At 54.2% G+C, this 15,104-nt stretch overlaps 1 protein-coding gene across 1 annotated transcript in view; it reads left to right on the top strand.

Annotated features, from left to right (window-relative positions):
* The window catches only part of LOC139539529 (inaD-like protein), a 269,424-nt gene that overhangs the window by 37,234 nt on the left and 217,086 nt on the right, over positions 1 to 15,104 (top strand). Inside the window, exons 14-16 of the mRNA XM_071342573.1 lie at positions 309 to 443; positions 3,609 to 3,785; positions 4,035 to 4,235. Coding sequence (XP_071198674.1) covers positions 309 to 443; positions 3,609 to 3,785; positions 4,035 to 4,235 — 513 coding nt within the window. The remainder of the gene's footprint in view (positions 1 to 308; positions 444 to 3,608; positions 3,786 to 4,034; positions 4,236 to 15,104) is intronic.

Here is a 15,104-nt window from a genome sequence, read left to right as displayed (position 1 = left end):
CTCACTTTTTATTATCTATGCATAGTCACTTTACCCCTACCTACATGTACAAATTACCTCGACTAACCTTTACCCCCGCACACTGACTCGGTATATAGCCTCGGTATTGTTATTTTATTGTGTTACTTTTTATAAAAAATTTATAAAATTGTACTTTTGTTTATTTAGTAAATATTTTCTTAACTCTATTTCCTGAACTGCATTGTTGGTTAAGGGCTTGTAAGTAAGCATTTCACGGTAAGGTCTACACCTGTTGTATTCGGCGCATTTGATTTGATAATAAAGTATTCTATTATTTTCTATCCTAGCTGCTACCCATCCACACCATGCGTCTGGGGGTGGAGTTGGACTCGTTTGACGGCCACCACTACATCTCCTCTGTGGCCCCAGGGGGCCCTGTGGCCAAACACGGCCTCCTGAGACCAGAGGACGAACTACTAGAGGTACTGGACAGGCATCGAACAACAACACACCGCACAACACACATACAACATTTTCCTTGTCTAAATGCATACAAAGTAACCAAACCATGACATTTAATAATGGATGGGATGTAGCATAAAGATCAGTCAGTGATAGATAACCCGTGATCTGCCAGTCATAATGCATTGGTTATACATGCAGGCTTTACCTGGCGGAACCTCAAAATTATGGTAGCACACATTTAATGTGTCATAACTTAAAAATCATTTCCTAGTATATTTTGTTCTCTATCACCTTGAGCCTGTCCAATGACCTTGGTGGTCAGGCGATGTCCCTGGCTCCAGTTCAGATGTAGCTGTGACTGGAGGGGGTTAGTTAGACCTGTGTCTAATGTACACTACAGGGGAACTCTGGGCTGTTGTATTTTCTGTTGTTCATTAGGCTTTTGGATTATAGGTGTGTGTGTTTGTCTATATGAGTTTGTGGTTGGGGGAATGTGTGTGTTTGTCTATATGAGTGTGTGGTTGGGGGAGTGTGTGTGTGCGTACATACTCCTGTGAAGAGGGGTTAGCAGGCTAACCGAGGCCATCTGTACGTCAGACCCCTGCCTCCCTCGCCCCCTCTGTGCCACCCCCTGCGCACCCCTACCCCTCTTCCTGCCCGCTCCCTCTTCCTGCCCGCTCCCCTCCCTGGCACGGCTTGGTGCAGATTCACCACTGTGCCCTCAGCCTGTTGCTGTTGGCAGTCGTGGCAGAAGCAACCACCATGGTACTGTGGCACACACAGGACAGGAATACTCTGGGAGAGGAGGAGAGGAGAGGTATCGCTAGATTCATCTTTTAAATGCCCGAAGGTATAGTTCAATTTTATGTCAGGCTTCGTCACATCCCCAACCCGGCATACTAGTACACACACATTTTTCTGAGCCGCAGTCTCCCGGTAAGATGGCAGGCCCCTAAACCTTAGTAGAGGTGGCCAGGTCTTCCCTACATCTCTGGGCAGATGGCACGGAGCAGCCAGCATCAGCCAGGCTCTCCAGATGCCTCTGCACATCCCGCTCCATTAAACAGCAATCAAGAGGCCCAGCGGCTCCCTGAGTCCCCTCACTGAGAATAGGGCTATACCACTGGGTTGGCCCCTCTGATCTCACACACACACACGCGCACACACACATGCATGATCACGAGCACACACACACACACACACACAGGCGCGTGTACAGACACACACACAGGCGCAAGTACCAACACACACCCTCCTCCGGGCTACTATATCTCTCTTGGTTCACTTCATTAACAGTGAGATAACCTTTGTTGGGAATTGTTGAAGTCACAAATTGACTCCATTAGCTTCTGATGTCTTACACTACATGACCAGAAGTATGTGGACACCTGCTCGTCGAACATCTCATTCCAAAATCATCGGCATTAACATGGAGTTGGTCCCCCCCCTGCTGCTATAACAGCCTTCACTCTTTTGGGATGCCTTTCCACTAGATGTTGGAACATTGCTGCGGGGACTTGTTTCCATTCAGCGACAAGAGCATTAGTGAGGTCGGGCACTGATTTTGTGCAATTAGGCCTGGCTTGCAGTCGGCGTTACAATTCATCCCAAAGGTCTTCGATGGGGTTGAGGTGAGGGCTCTGTGCAGGCCGGTCAAGTTCTTACACACCGATCTCGACAAAACATTTCTGTATGGACCTTGCTTTGTGCACGGAGGCATTGTCATGCTGAAAGAGGAAAGGGCCTTCCCCAAACAATTGTCACAAAGTTGGAAACACAGAATCGTCTAGAATGTCATTGTATGCTGTAGCATTAAGGTTTCCCTTCACTGGAACTAAGGGCCCTAGCCCGAACCATGAAAAACAGCACCAGACCATTATTCCTTCTCCACCAAACTATACAGTTGGCACTATGCATTGGGGCAGGTAGCTTTCTCCTGGGATCCGCCAATCCAAATTTGTCCATCGGACTGCCAGCTGGCTCCAGAGAATGCGTTTCCGCTGCTCCAGAGTCCAATGGCGGCGAACTTTACACCAATCCAGCCGTCGCTTGTTATTGCGCTTGGTGATGTTAGGCTTGTGAATCTGCTCGGCCATGGCAATCCATTTCATGAAGTTCCCAACTAAGTTATTGTGCTGACGTTGTGTCCAGAAGCAGTTTGGAATTCGGCAGGGAGGACAGACGATTCTTATGCGCTACGCGCTTCAGCACTTACCGGTCCCGTTCTGTGAGCTTGGGTAGTCTACCACTTCGCGACTGAGCCGTGGTTTCTCCTAGACGTTTCCACTTCACAATAACAGCACGTACAGTGGACAGGGGCAGGTCTAGAAAGGCAGAAATGTGACGACCTGACTTGTTGGAAAGGTGCCATCCTATTATGGTGCCACGTTGAAAGTCACTGATCTATTTAGTAAGGCCATTCTACTGCCAATGTTTGTCTATGGAGATTGCATGGCTGTGTGCTCAATTTTTATACACCTGTCAGCAATGGGTGTGGCTGAAATAGCCGTATCCACTAATTTGAAGGCGTTTCCACATACTGTTGTATGCACGGTACCAGTCAAAAGTTTGGACACACCTACTCATTCATGGGTTTTTGTTATTTGTACTATTTTCTACATTGTTGAATAATAATGAAGACACCAAAACTATGAAATAACACATATGGAATCATGTAGTAACCAAAAAAGTGTTAAACAAATCAAAATATATTTTAGATTCTTCAAAGTAGCCACCCTTTGCCTTGATGACAGCTTTGCACACTCTTGGTTTTCTCTCAACCAGCTTCACCTGGAATTGTACTGTATAGTGTATCTTCCCTTTTGAAACTGGTCACCAGCCAAAAGTTGGCTGTGTATTTACTCTAAGTGAAATGTGTGTGTGTGTGTGTGTGTGTGTGTGTGTGTGTGTGTGTGTGTGTGTGTGTGTGTGTGTGTGTGTGTGTGTGTGTGTGTGTGTGTGTGTGTGTGTGTGTGTGTGTGTGTGTGTGTGTGTGTGTGTGTGTGTGTGTGTGTGTGTGTGCGCTCACACTGTGCAGGTGAATGGCGTGCTTTTCTGTGTGTCTGCCTTGTGCAGGAGATAGAGCACCTCTGTGGTTATGATATCTTAAGGGAATTTCCTGTACGCTACATGTGAATTGTGTTTGTGTCGCCGTACGTGCTTACGTGTGTCTCTGTCTACAGGTAAACGGGGTGCAGCTGTACGGCAAGTCGAGGCGCGAGGCGGTTGCGTTCCTTCGTGAGGTTCCCCCTCCCTTCACCCTGGTGTGCTGCAGACACCTGACAGAGGAGAACTCAGACTACCAGCCTGACTGGGACGATGAGTGGCGCTCGCCCAGCACCGCTGCCAGCCTCTCTGAGGTCAGGACACACATTCAGACAGTCACACACGTGCACACACACACACACACACACACATATGTAAGCACGCACACGCATGTACACACACACACATACATACGTATGATAGCCATGCTGCATGTCCTTACTGTGTGTAATGTAGCCGATGACAGTTGCCAGGTGACAGTACAACACATATCCGTTTTTATCTGGTAAAGATGTTCCGGAACCTAAAATATCCTGTCTTAACCGTGTTCCTCTTTCACCCAGCAGGACCAAGCCACCCTAAAGGAGATCTCAGAGGAGGAGCAAGCGCCCACATACCCCAGCCACCAGAAGGAGAAAGTGCATGAGGAAGGAGAAGAGGAGGAGGATGAAGAGGGAGAGCTGGCTCTGTGGTCCCCAGACATCCAGTTGTTGGAGCTGGAGAAGAGAGAGGGAGGCCTGGGCTTCAGCATCCTAGACTACCAGGTAGGGGGAGAGAGAGAGGCCTGGGCTTCAGCATCCTAGACTACCAGGTAGGGGGAGAGAGAGGGAGGCCTGGGCTTCAGCATCCTAGACTACCAGGTAGGGAGAGAGAGGGAGGCCTGGGCTTCAGCATCCTAGACTACCAGGTAGGGAGAGCGAGAGAGGCCTGGGCTTCAGCATCCTAGACTACCAGGTAGGGAGAGCGAGAGAGGCCTGGGCTTCAGCATCCTAGACTAGCAGGTAGGGAGAGAGAGACCTGGGCTTCAGCATCCTAGACTACCAGGTAGGGAGAGCGAGAGAGGCCTGGGCTTCAGCATCCTAGACTACCAGGTAGGGGGAGAGAGAGAGGCCTGGGCTTCAGCATCCTAGACTACCAGGTAGGGGGAGAGAGAGGGAGGCCTGGGCTTCAGCATCCTAGACTACCAGGTAGGGGGAGAGAGAGGGAGGCCTGGGCTTCAGCATCCTAGACTACCAGGTAGGGAGAGAGAGGGAGGCCTGGGCTTCAGCATCCTAGACTACCAGGTAGGGAGAGAGAGGCTTGGGCTTCAGCATCCTAGACTACCAGGTAGGGAGAGAGAGACCTGTGCTTCAGCATCCTAGACTACCAGGTAGGGAGAGAGAGAGAGGCCTGGGCTTCAGCATCCTAGACTACCAGGTAGGGGGAGAGAGAGAGGCCTGGGCTTCAGCATCTTAGACTACCAGGTAGGGAGAGCGAGAGAGGCCTTGGCTTCAGCATCCTAGACTACCAGGTAGGGGGAGAGAGAGGGAGGCCTGGGCTTCAGCATCCTAGACTACCAGGTAGGGGGAGAGAGGGAGGCCTGGGCTTCAGCATCCTAGACTACCAGGTAGGGAGAGCGAGAGAGGCCTGGGCTTCAGCATCCTAGACTACCAGGTAGGGGGAGAGAGAGGGAGGCCTGAGCTTCAGCATCCTAGACTACCAGGTAGGGAGAGAGAGGGAGGCCTGGGCTTCAGCATCCTAGACTACCAGGTAGGGAGAGAGAGGCCTGGGCTTCAGCATCCTAGACTACCAGGTAGGGAGAGAGAGGCCTGGGCTTCAGCATCCTAGACTACCAGGTAGGGAGAGAGAGGGAGGCCTGGGCTTCAGCATCCTAGACTACCAGGTAGGGAGAGAGAGGCCTGGGCTTCAGCATCCTAGACTACCAGGTAGGGAGAGCGAGAGAGGCCTGGGCTTCAGCATCCTAGACTACCAGGTAGGGGGAGAGAGAGGGAGGCCTGGGCTTCAGCATCCTAGACTACCAGGTAGGGGGAGAGAGAGGGAGGCCTGGGCTTCAGCATCCTAGACTACCAGGTAGGGAGAGAGAGGGAGGCCTGGGCTTCAGCATCCTAGACTACCAGGTAGGGAGAGCGAGAGAGGCCTGGGCTTCAGCATCCTAGACTAGCAGGTAGGGAGAGAGAGGCCTGGGCTTCAGCACCCTAGACTACCAGGTAGGGAGAGCGAGAGAGGCCTGGGCTTCAGCATCCTAGACTACCAGGTAGGGGGAGAGAGAGAGGCCTGGGCTTCAGCATCCTAGACTACCAGGTAGGGGAGAGAGAGGGAGGCCTGGGCTTCAGCATCCTAGACTACCAGGTAGGGGAGAGAGAGAGGCCTGGGCTTCAGCATCCTAGACTACCAGGTAGGGAGAGAGAGAGCCTGGGCTTCAGCATCCTAGACTACCAGGTAGGGAGAGAGAGACCTGGGCTTCAGCATCCTAGACTACCAGGTAGGGAGAGAGAGACCTGGGCTTCAGCATCCTAGACTACCAGGTAGGGAGAGCGAGAGAGGCCTGGGCTTCAGCATCCTAGACTACCAGGTAGGGAGAGAGAGACCTGGGCTTCAGCATCCTAGACTACCAGGTAGGGAGAGCGAGAGAGGCCTTGGCTTCAGCATCCTAGACTACCAGGTAGGGTGAGAGAGGCCTGGGCTTCAGCATCCTAGACTACCAGGTGAGGAGAGAGAGAGGCCTGGGCTTCAGCATCCTAGACTACCAGGTAGGGAGAGAGAGGGGGAGGCCTGGGCTTCAGCATCCTAGACTACAAGGTAGGGGAGAGAGAGAGGCCTGGGCTTCAGCATCCTAGACTACCAGGTAGGGAGAGAGAGGCCTGGGCTTCAGCATCCTAGACTACCAGGTGGGGAGAGAGAGGCCTGGGCTTCAGCATACTAGACTACCAGGTAGGGAGAGCGAGAGAGGCCTGGGCTTCAGCATCCCAGACTAGCAGGTAGGGAGAGAGAGACCTGGGCTTCAGCATCCTAGACTACCAGGTAGGGAGAGTGAGAGAGGCCTGTGCTTCAGCATCCTAGACTACCACATAGGGGGAGAGAGAGGGAGGCCTGGGCTTCAGCATCCTAGACTACCAGGTAGGGGGAGAGAGGGAGGCCTGGGCTTCAGCATCCTAGACTACCAGGTAGGGAGAGCGAGAGAGGCCTGGGCTTCAGCATCCTAGACTACCAGGTAGGGGGAGAGAGAGGGAGGCCTGAGCTTCAGCATCCTAGACTACCAGGTAGGGAGAGAGAGGGAGGCCTGGGCTTCAGCATCCTAGACTACCAGGTAGGGAGAGAGAGGCTTGGGCATCAGCATCCTGGACTACCAGGTAGGGAGAGAGAGGCCTGGGCTTCAGCATCCTAGACTACCAGGTAGGGAGAGCGAGAGAGGCCTGGGCTTCAGCATCCTAGACTACCAGGTAGGGAGAGAGAGGCCTGGGCTTCAGCATCCTAGACTACCAGGTAGGGAGAGAGAGGCCTGGGCTTCAGCATCCTAGACTACCAGGTAGGGAGAGCGAGAGAGGCCTGGGCTTCAGCATCCTAGACTACCAGGTAGGGGGAGAGAGAGGGAGGCCTGGGCTTCAGCATCCTAGACTACCAGGTAGGGAGAGAGAGGGAGGCCTGGGCTTCAGCATCCTAGACTACCAGGTAGGGAGAGAGAGGCTTGGGCATCAGCATCCTGGACTACCAGGTAGGGAGAGAGAGGCCTGGGCTTCAGCATCCTAGACTACCAGGTAGGGAGAGCGAGAGAGGCCTGGGCTTCAGCATCCTAGACTACCAGGTAGGGAGAGAGAGGGAGGCCTGGGCTTCAGCATCCTAGACTACCAGGTAGGGAGAGAGAGGCTTGGGCTTCAGCATCCTAGACTACCAGGTAGGGAGAGAGAGAGCCTGGGCTTCAGCATCCTAGACTACCAGGTAGGGGGAGCGAGAGAGGCCTGGGCTTCAGCATCCTAGACTAGCAGGTAGGAAGAGAGAGACCTGGGCTTCAGCATCCTAGACTACCAGGTAGGGAGAGCGAGAGAGGCCTGGGCTTCAGCATCCTAGACTACCAGGTAGGGGGAGAGAGAGAGGCCTGGGCTTCAGCATCCTAGACTACCAGGTAGGGAGAGAGAGGCCTGGGCTTCAGCATCCTAGACTACCAGGTAGGGAGAGAGAGACCTGGGCTTCAGCATCCTAGACTACCAGGTAGGGAGAGAGAGACCTGGGCTTCAGCATCCTAGACTACCAGGTAGGGAGAGAGAGACCTGGGCTTCAGCATCCTAGACTACCAGGTAGGGAGAGCGAGAGAGGCCTGGGCTTCAGCATCCTAGACTACCAGGTAGGGAGAGCGAGAGAGGCCTTGGCTTCAGCATCCTAGACTACCAGGTAGGGTGAGAGAGGCCTGGGCTTCAGCATCCTAGACTACCAGGTGAGGAGAGAGAGAGGCCTGGGCTTCAGCATCCTAGACTACCAGGTAGGGAGAGAGAGGGGGAGGCCTGGGCTTCAGCATCCTAGACTACAAGGTAGGGGGAGAGAGAGAGGCCTGGGCTTCAGCATCCTAGACTACCAGGTAGGGAGAGAGAGGCCTGGGCTTCAGCATCCTAGACTACCAGGTGGGGAGAGAGAGGCCTGGGCTTCAGCATACTAGACTACCAGGTAGGGAGAGCGAGAGAGGCCTGGGCTTCAGCATCCCAGACTAGCAGGTAGGGAGAGAGAGACCTGGGCTTCAGCATCCTAGACTACCAGGTAGGGAGAGTGAGAGAGGCCTGTGCTTCAGCATCCTAGACTACCACGTAGGGGGAGAGAGAGGGAGGCCTGGGCTTCAGCATCCTAGACTACCAGGTAGGGGGAGAGAGGGAGGCCTGGGCTTCAGCATCCTAGACTACCAGGTAGGGAGAGCGAGAGAGGCCTGGGCTTCAGCATCCTAGACTACCAGATAGGGGGAGAGAGAGGGAGGCCTGAGCTTCAGCATCCTAGACTACCAGGTAGGGAGAGAGAGGGAGGCCTGGGCTTCAGCATCCTAGACTACCAGGTAGGGAGAGCGAGAGAGGCCTGGGCTTCAGCATCCTAGACTACCAGGTAGGGAGAGAGAGGCCTGGGCTTCAGCATCCTAGACTACCAGGTAGGGAGAGAGAGGCCTGGGCTTCAGCATCCTAGACTACCAGGTAGGGAGAGCGAGAGAGGCCTGGGCTTCAGCATCCTAGACTACCAGGTAGGGGGAGAGAGAGGGAGGCCTGGGCTTCAGCATCCTAGACTACCAGGTAGGGGGAGAGAGAGGGAGGCCTGGGCTTCAGCATCCTAGACTACCAGGTAGGGAGAGAGAGGGAGGCCTGGGCTTCAGCATCCTAGACTACCAGGTAGGGAGAGAGAGGCTTGGGCATCAGCATCCTGGACTACCAGGTAGGGAGAGAGAGGCCTGGGCTTCAGCATCCTAGACTACCAGGTAGGGAGAGCGAGAGAGGCCTGGGCTTCAGCATCCTAGACTACCAGGTAGGGAGAGAGAGGGAGGCCTGGGCTTCAGCATCCTAGACTACCAGGTAGGGAGAGAGAGGCTTGGGCTTCAGCATCCTAGACTACCAGGTAGGGAGAGAGAGACCTGGGCTTCAGCATCCTAGACTACCAGGTAGGGGGAGCGAGAGAGGCCTGGGCTTCAGCATCCTAGACTAGCAGGTAGGGAAGAGAGAGACCTGGGCTTCAGCATCCTAGACTACCAGGTAGGGAGAGCGAGAGAGGCCTGGGCTTCAGCATCCTAGACTACCAGGTAGGGGGAGAGAGAGAGGCCTGGGCTTCAGCATCCTAGACTACCAGGTAGGGAGAGAGAGGCCTGGGCTTCAGCATCCTAGACTACCAGGTAGGGAGAGAGAGACCTGGGCTTCAGCATCCTAGACTACCAGGTAGGGAGAGAGAGACCTGGGCTTCAGCATCCTAGACTACCAGGTAGGGAGAGAGAGACCTGGGCTTCAGCATCCTAGACTACCAGGTAGGGAGAGCGAGAGAGGCCTTGGCTTCAGCATCCTAGACTACCAGGTAGGGAGAGAGAGGCCTGGGCTTCAGCATCCTAGACTACCAGGTGAGGAGAGAGAGAGGCCTGGGCTTCAGCATCCTAGACTACCAGGTAGGGAGAGAGAGGGGGAGGCCTTGGCTTCAGCATCCTAGACTACAAGGTAGGGGGAGAGAGAGAGGCCTGGGCTTCAGCATCCTAGACTACCAGGTAGGGAGAGAGAGGCCTGGGCTTCAGCATCCTAGACTACCAGGTGGGGAGAGAGAGGCCTGGGCTTCAGCATCCTAGACTACCAGGTGGGGAGAGAGAGGCCTGGGCTTCAGCATCCCAGACTACCAGGTAGGGAGAGCGAGAGAGGCCTGGGCTTCAGCATCCCAGACTAGCAGGTAGGGAGAGAGAGACCTGGGTTTCAGCATCCTAGACTACCAGGTAGGGAGAGCGAGAGAGGCCTGGGCTTCAGCATCCTAGACTAGCAGGTAGGAAGAGAGAGACCTGGGCTTCAGCATCCTAGACTACCAGGTAGGGAGAGCGAGAGAGGCCTGGGCTTCAGCATCCTAGACTACCAGGTAGGGGGAGAGAGAGAGGCCTGGGCTTCAGCATCCTAGACTACCAGGTAGGGAGAGAGAGGCCTGGGCTTCAGCATCCTAGACTACCAGGTAGGGAGAGAGAGACCTGGGCTTCAGCATCCTAGACTACCAGGTAGGGAGAGAGAGACCTGGGCTTCAGCATCCTAGACTACCAGGTAGGGAGAGCGAGAGAGGCCTGGGCTTCAGCATCCTAGACTACCAGGTAGGGAGAGAGAGACCTGGGCTTCAGCATCCTAGACTACCAGGTAGGGAGAGCGAGAGAGGCCTTGGCTTCAGCATCCTAGACTACCACGTAGGGGGAGAGAGAGAGGCCTGGGCTTCAGCATCCTAGACTACCAGGTGAGGAGAGAGAGAGGCCTGGGCTTCAGCATCCTAGACTACCAGGTAGGGAGAGAGAGGGGGAGGCCTGGGCTTCAGCATCCTAGACTACAAGGTAGGGGGAGAGAGAGAGGCCTGGGCTTCAGCATCCTAGACTACCAGGTAGGGAGAGAGAGGCCTGGGCTTCAGCATCCTAGACTACCAGGTGGGGAGAGAGAGGCCTGGGCTTCAGCATCCTAGACTACCAGGTAGGGAGAGCGAGAGAGGCCTGGGCTTCAGCATCCCAGACTAGCAGGTAGGGAGAGAGAGACCTGGGCTTCAGCATCCTAGACTACCAGGTAGGGAGAGCGAGAGAGGCCTGTGCTTCAGCATCCTAGACTACCACGTAGGGGGAGAGAGAGAGGCCTGGGCTTCAGCATCCTAGACTACCAGGTGAGGAGAGAGAGAGGCCTGGGCTTCAGCATCCTAGACTACCAGGTAGGGAGAGAGAGGGAGGCCTGGGCTTCAGCATCCTAGACTACCAGGTAGGGAGAGCGAGAGAGGCCTGGGCTTCAGCATCCTAGACTACCAGGTAGGGGGAGAGAGACCTGGGCTTCAGCATCCTAGACTACCAGGTAGGGAGAGCAAGAGAGGCCTGGGCTTCAGCATCCTAGACTACCAGGTAGGGAGAGAGAGGCTTGGGCTTCAGCATCCTAGACTACCAGGTAGGGAGAGAGAGGCCTGGGCTTCAGCATCCTAGACTACCAGGTAGGGAGAGCGAGAGAGGCCTGGGCTTCAGCATCCTAGACTACCAGGTAGGGGGAGAGAGAGGGAGGCCTGGGCTTCAGCATCCTAGACTACCAGGTAGGGGGAGAGAGAGGGAGGCCTGGGCTTCAGCATCCTAGACTACCAGGTAGGGAGAGAGAGGGAGGCCTGGGCTTCAGCATCCTAGACTAGCAGGTAGGGAGAGAGAGACCTGGGCTTCAGCATCCTAGACTACCAGGTAGGGAGAGCGAGAGAGGCCTGGTCTTCAGCATCCTAGACTACCAGGTAGGGGGAGAGAGAGAGGCCTGGGCTTCAGCATCCTAGACTAACAGGTAGGGAGAGAGAGGCCTGGGCTTCAGCATCCTAGACTACCAGGTAGGGAGAGAGAGACCTGGGCTTCAGCATCCTAGACTACCAGGTAGGGAGAGAGAGGGAGGCCTGGGCTTCAGCATCCTAGACTACCAGGTAGGGGAGAGAGAGAGGCCTGGGCTTCAGCATCCTAGACTACCAGGTAGGGAGAGAGAGAGGCCTGGGCTTCAGCATCCTAGACTACCAGGTAGGGAGAGCGAGAGAGGCCTGGGCTTCAGCATCCTAGACTACCAGGTAGGGAGAGAGAGAGGCCTGGGCTTCAGCATCCTAGACTACCAGGTAGGGGAGAGAGAGAGGCCTGGGCTTCAGCATCCTAGACTACCAGGTAGGGAGAGAGAGGGGGAGGCCTGGGCTTCAGCATCCTAGACTACAAGGTAGGGGGAGAGAGAGAGGCCTGGGCTTCAGCATCCTAGACTACCAGGTAGGGAGAGAGAGGCCTGGGCTTCAGCATCCTAGACTACCAGGTGGGGAGAGAGAGACCTGGGCTTCAGCATCCTAGACTACCAGGTAGGGAGAGCGAGAGAGGCCTGGGCTTCAGCATGCTAGACTACCAGGTAGGGGGAGAGAGAGAGGCCTGGGCTTCAGCATCCTAGACTACCAGGTAGGGAGAGAGAGGCTTGGGCTTCAGCATCCTAGACTACCAGGTAGGGAGAGAGAGACCTGGGCTTCAGCATCCTAGACTACCGGGTAGGGAGAGCGAGAGAGGCCTGGGCTTCAGCATCCTAGACTAGCAGGTAGGGAGAGAGAGACCTGGGCTTCAGAATCCTAGACTACCAGGTAGGGAGAGCGAGAGAGGCCTGTGCTTCAGCATCCTAGACTACCAGGTAGGGGGAGAGAGAGAGGCCTGGGCTTCAGCATCCTAGACTACCAGGTAGGGAGAGAGAGGCTTGGGCTTCAGCATCCTAGACAACCAGGTAGGGAGAGAGAGACCTGGGCTTCAGCATCCTAGACGACCAGGTAGGGAGAGCGAGAGAGGCCTGGGCTTCAGCATCCTAGACTACCAGGTAGGGGGAGAGAGACCTGGGCTTCAGCATCCTAGACTACCAGGTAGGGAGAGCGAGAGAGGCCTGGGCTTCAGCATCCTACGACTACCAGGTAGGGAGAGAGAGGCCTGGGCTTCAGCATCCTAGACTACCAGGTAGGGAGAGAGAGAGAGAGGCCTGGGCTTCAGCATCCTAGACTACCAGGTAGGGGGAGAGAGAGAGGCCTGGGCTTCAGCATCCTAGACTACCAGGTAGGGAGAGAGAGGCTTGGGCTTCAGCATCCTAGACGACCAGGTAGGGAGAGAGAGACCTGGGCTTCAGCATCCTAGACTACCAGGTAGGGAGAGCGAGAGAGGCCTGGGCTTCATCATCCTAGACTACCAGGTAGGGGGAGAGAGACCTGGGCTTCAGCATCCTAGACTACCAGGTAGGGAGAGCGAGAGAGGCCTGGGCTTCAGCATCATACGACTACCAGGTAGGGAGAGAGAGGCCTGGGCTTCAGCATCCTAGACTACCAGGTAGGGAGAGAGAGAGAGAGGCCTGGGCTTCAGCATCCTAGACTACCAGGTAGGGGGAGAGAGAGAGGCCTGGGCTTCAGCATCCTAGACTACCAGGTGGGGAGAGAGAGGCCTGGGCTTCAGCATCCTAGACTACCAGGTAGGGAGAGCGAGAGAGGCCTGGGCTTCAGCATCCTAGACTAGCAGGTAGGGAGAGAGAGACCTGGGCTTCAGCATCCTAGACTACCAGGTAGGGAGAGCGAGAGAGGCCTGTGTTTCAGCATCCTAGACTACCAGGTAGGGGGAGAGAGAGGCCTGGGCTTCAGCATCCTAGACTACCAGGTAGGGAGAGAGAGGCCTGGGCTTCAGCATCCTAGACTACCAGGTGGGGAGAGCGAGAGAGGCCTGGGCTTCAGCATCCTAGACTAGCAGGTAGGGAGAGAGAGACCTGGGCTTCAGCATCCTAGACTACCAGGTAGGGAGAGCGAGAGAGGCCTGTGCTTCAGCATCCTAGACTACCAGGTAGGGGGAGAGAGAGGCTTGGGCTTCAGCATCCTAGACTACCAGGTAGGGAGAGAGAGACCTGGGCTTCAGCATCCTAGACTACCAGGTAGGGAGAGAGAGACCTGGGCTTCAGCATCCTAGACTACCAGGTAGGGAGAGCGAGAGAGGCCTGGGCTTCAGCATCCTAGACTACCAGGTAGGGGGAGAGAGACCTGGGCTTCAGCATCCTAGACTACCAGGTAGGGAGAGCGAGAGAGGCCTTGGCTTCAGCATCCTAGACTACCAGGTAGGGAGAGAGAGGCCTGGGCTTCAGCATCCTAGACTACCAGGTGGGGAGAGAGAGGCTCTGCCCCTCGCACTCACCTGTCTTGTCTCTGCTTTCTACTCTTTCTGCCTCTTCTTCTCCTTTTCATCCCCTTCGCTCTCTTTCATTCCTGTTAGGGTAGGGTGGTATCCAGATGTTTGTATCGTCATACCGTCCTTCTCTCATCCCGGGATTTACGATATTACCAGCTTAGTACATAAGGGGGCGCCCAAAAAATACATAAAAGCCCATTTGACGTCTATTACCAGAATGCTAACAAAATTAGCACAAGTAATAGCACATTTCCATAGAGGTTGCTCGTTTAATATGCTAACGAGCGCAAACAAATGTTTTTTAGTTTTTTTTGCAAAGACATTAAGTTATGCCTATATACAGTGGGGAGAACAAGTATTTGAAACACTGCCGATTTTGCAGGTTTTCCTACTTACAAAGCATGTAGAGGTCTGTAATTTTTATCATAGGTACCCTTTAACTGTGAGAGACGGAATCTAAAACAAAAATCCAGAAAATCATATTGTATGATTTTTAAGTAATGAATTTGCATTTTATTGCATGACATACGTATTTGATCACCTACCAACCAGTAAGAATTCCGGCTCTCACAGACCTGTTAGTTTTTCTTTAGAAAGCCCTCCTGTTCTCCACTCATTACCTGTATTAACTGCACCTGTTTGAACTCGTTACCTGTATCAAATACTTGTTCTCCCCACTGTAGGTAGGAGCTACCGAATGTCATTTTTGGTGAGTTTGGACATTTACAAGAGAATGTGAACCAGACACATTGTGCAAATGAGCAGTACTGGCTCTGGAGCAGCACGTGTACAGTTTCAACTGTATTGATGGTATTGAAAAAGCATCCCGTGTGCGGTATATATGGTATATCGCCAAAGCCTAATTCCTGTTTCTTTTCTCTCACTCTCGCTCTCTCTCCCTCCTCCCTATCCCTCTTTCTTGTTCTATTCCTCCTCCTCCCTCTCTTCTAATTTGGGGAGAAATATGAACTGGAGGGAGAACGTGAGAGCTTGATCCCCATACCAACAGCAGTGACCCTTGCAAAGGGCCAGGTGGTTTTACCAGGAAATAAACAAAGAACATTTTCTGGGAAAATAAACAAAGAAATTGATAATAGATGGAGCCTGGGGTGAGGAGGGGTAGAATGAGGGTGGAGGAGTCTCAAAGGGACTGTCTGAGTTCTATATGTGACCACAGTGGGGGAGGGAGTGGGCTGAAGCAGACTAAAGCCTGGTTCATTTTCATGACGGCAGACTAAAGCCTGGTTCATTTTCATGACGGCAGACTAAAGCC

The sequence above is a fragment of the Salvelinus alpinus genome, chromosome 15 (genome assembly GCF_045679555.1).
Source record: "Salvelinus alpinus chromosome 15, SLU_Salpinus.1, whole genome shotgun sequence".
Lineage (NCBI taxonomy): Eukaryota > Metazoa > Chordata > Actinopteri > Salmoniformes > Salmonidae > Salvelinus > Salvelinus alpinus.
This window is presented reverse-complemented; position numbering and strand designations above follow the sequence as displayed.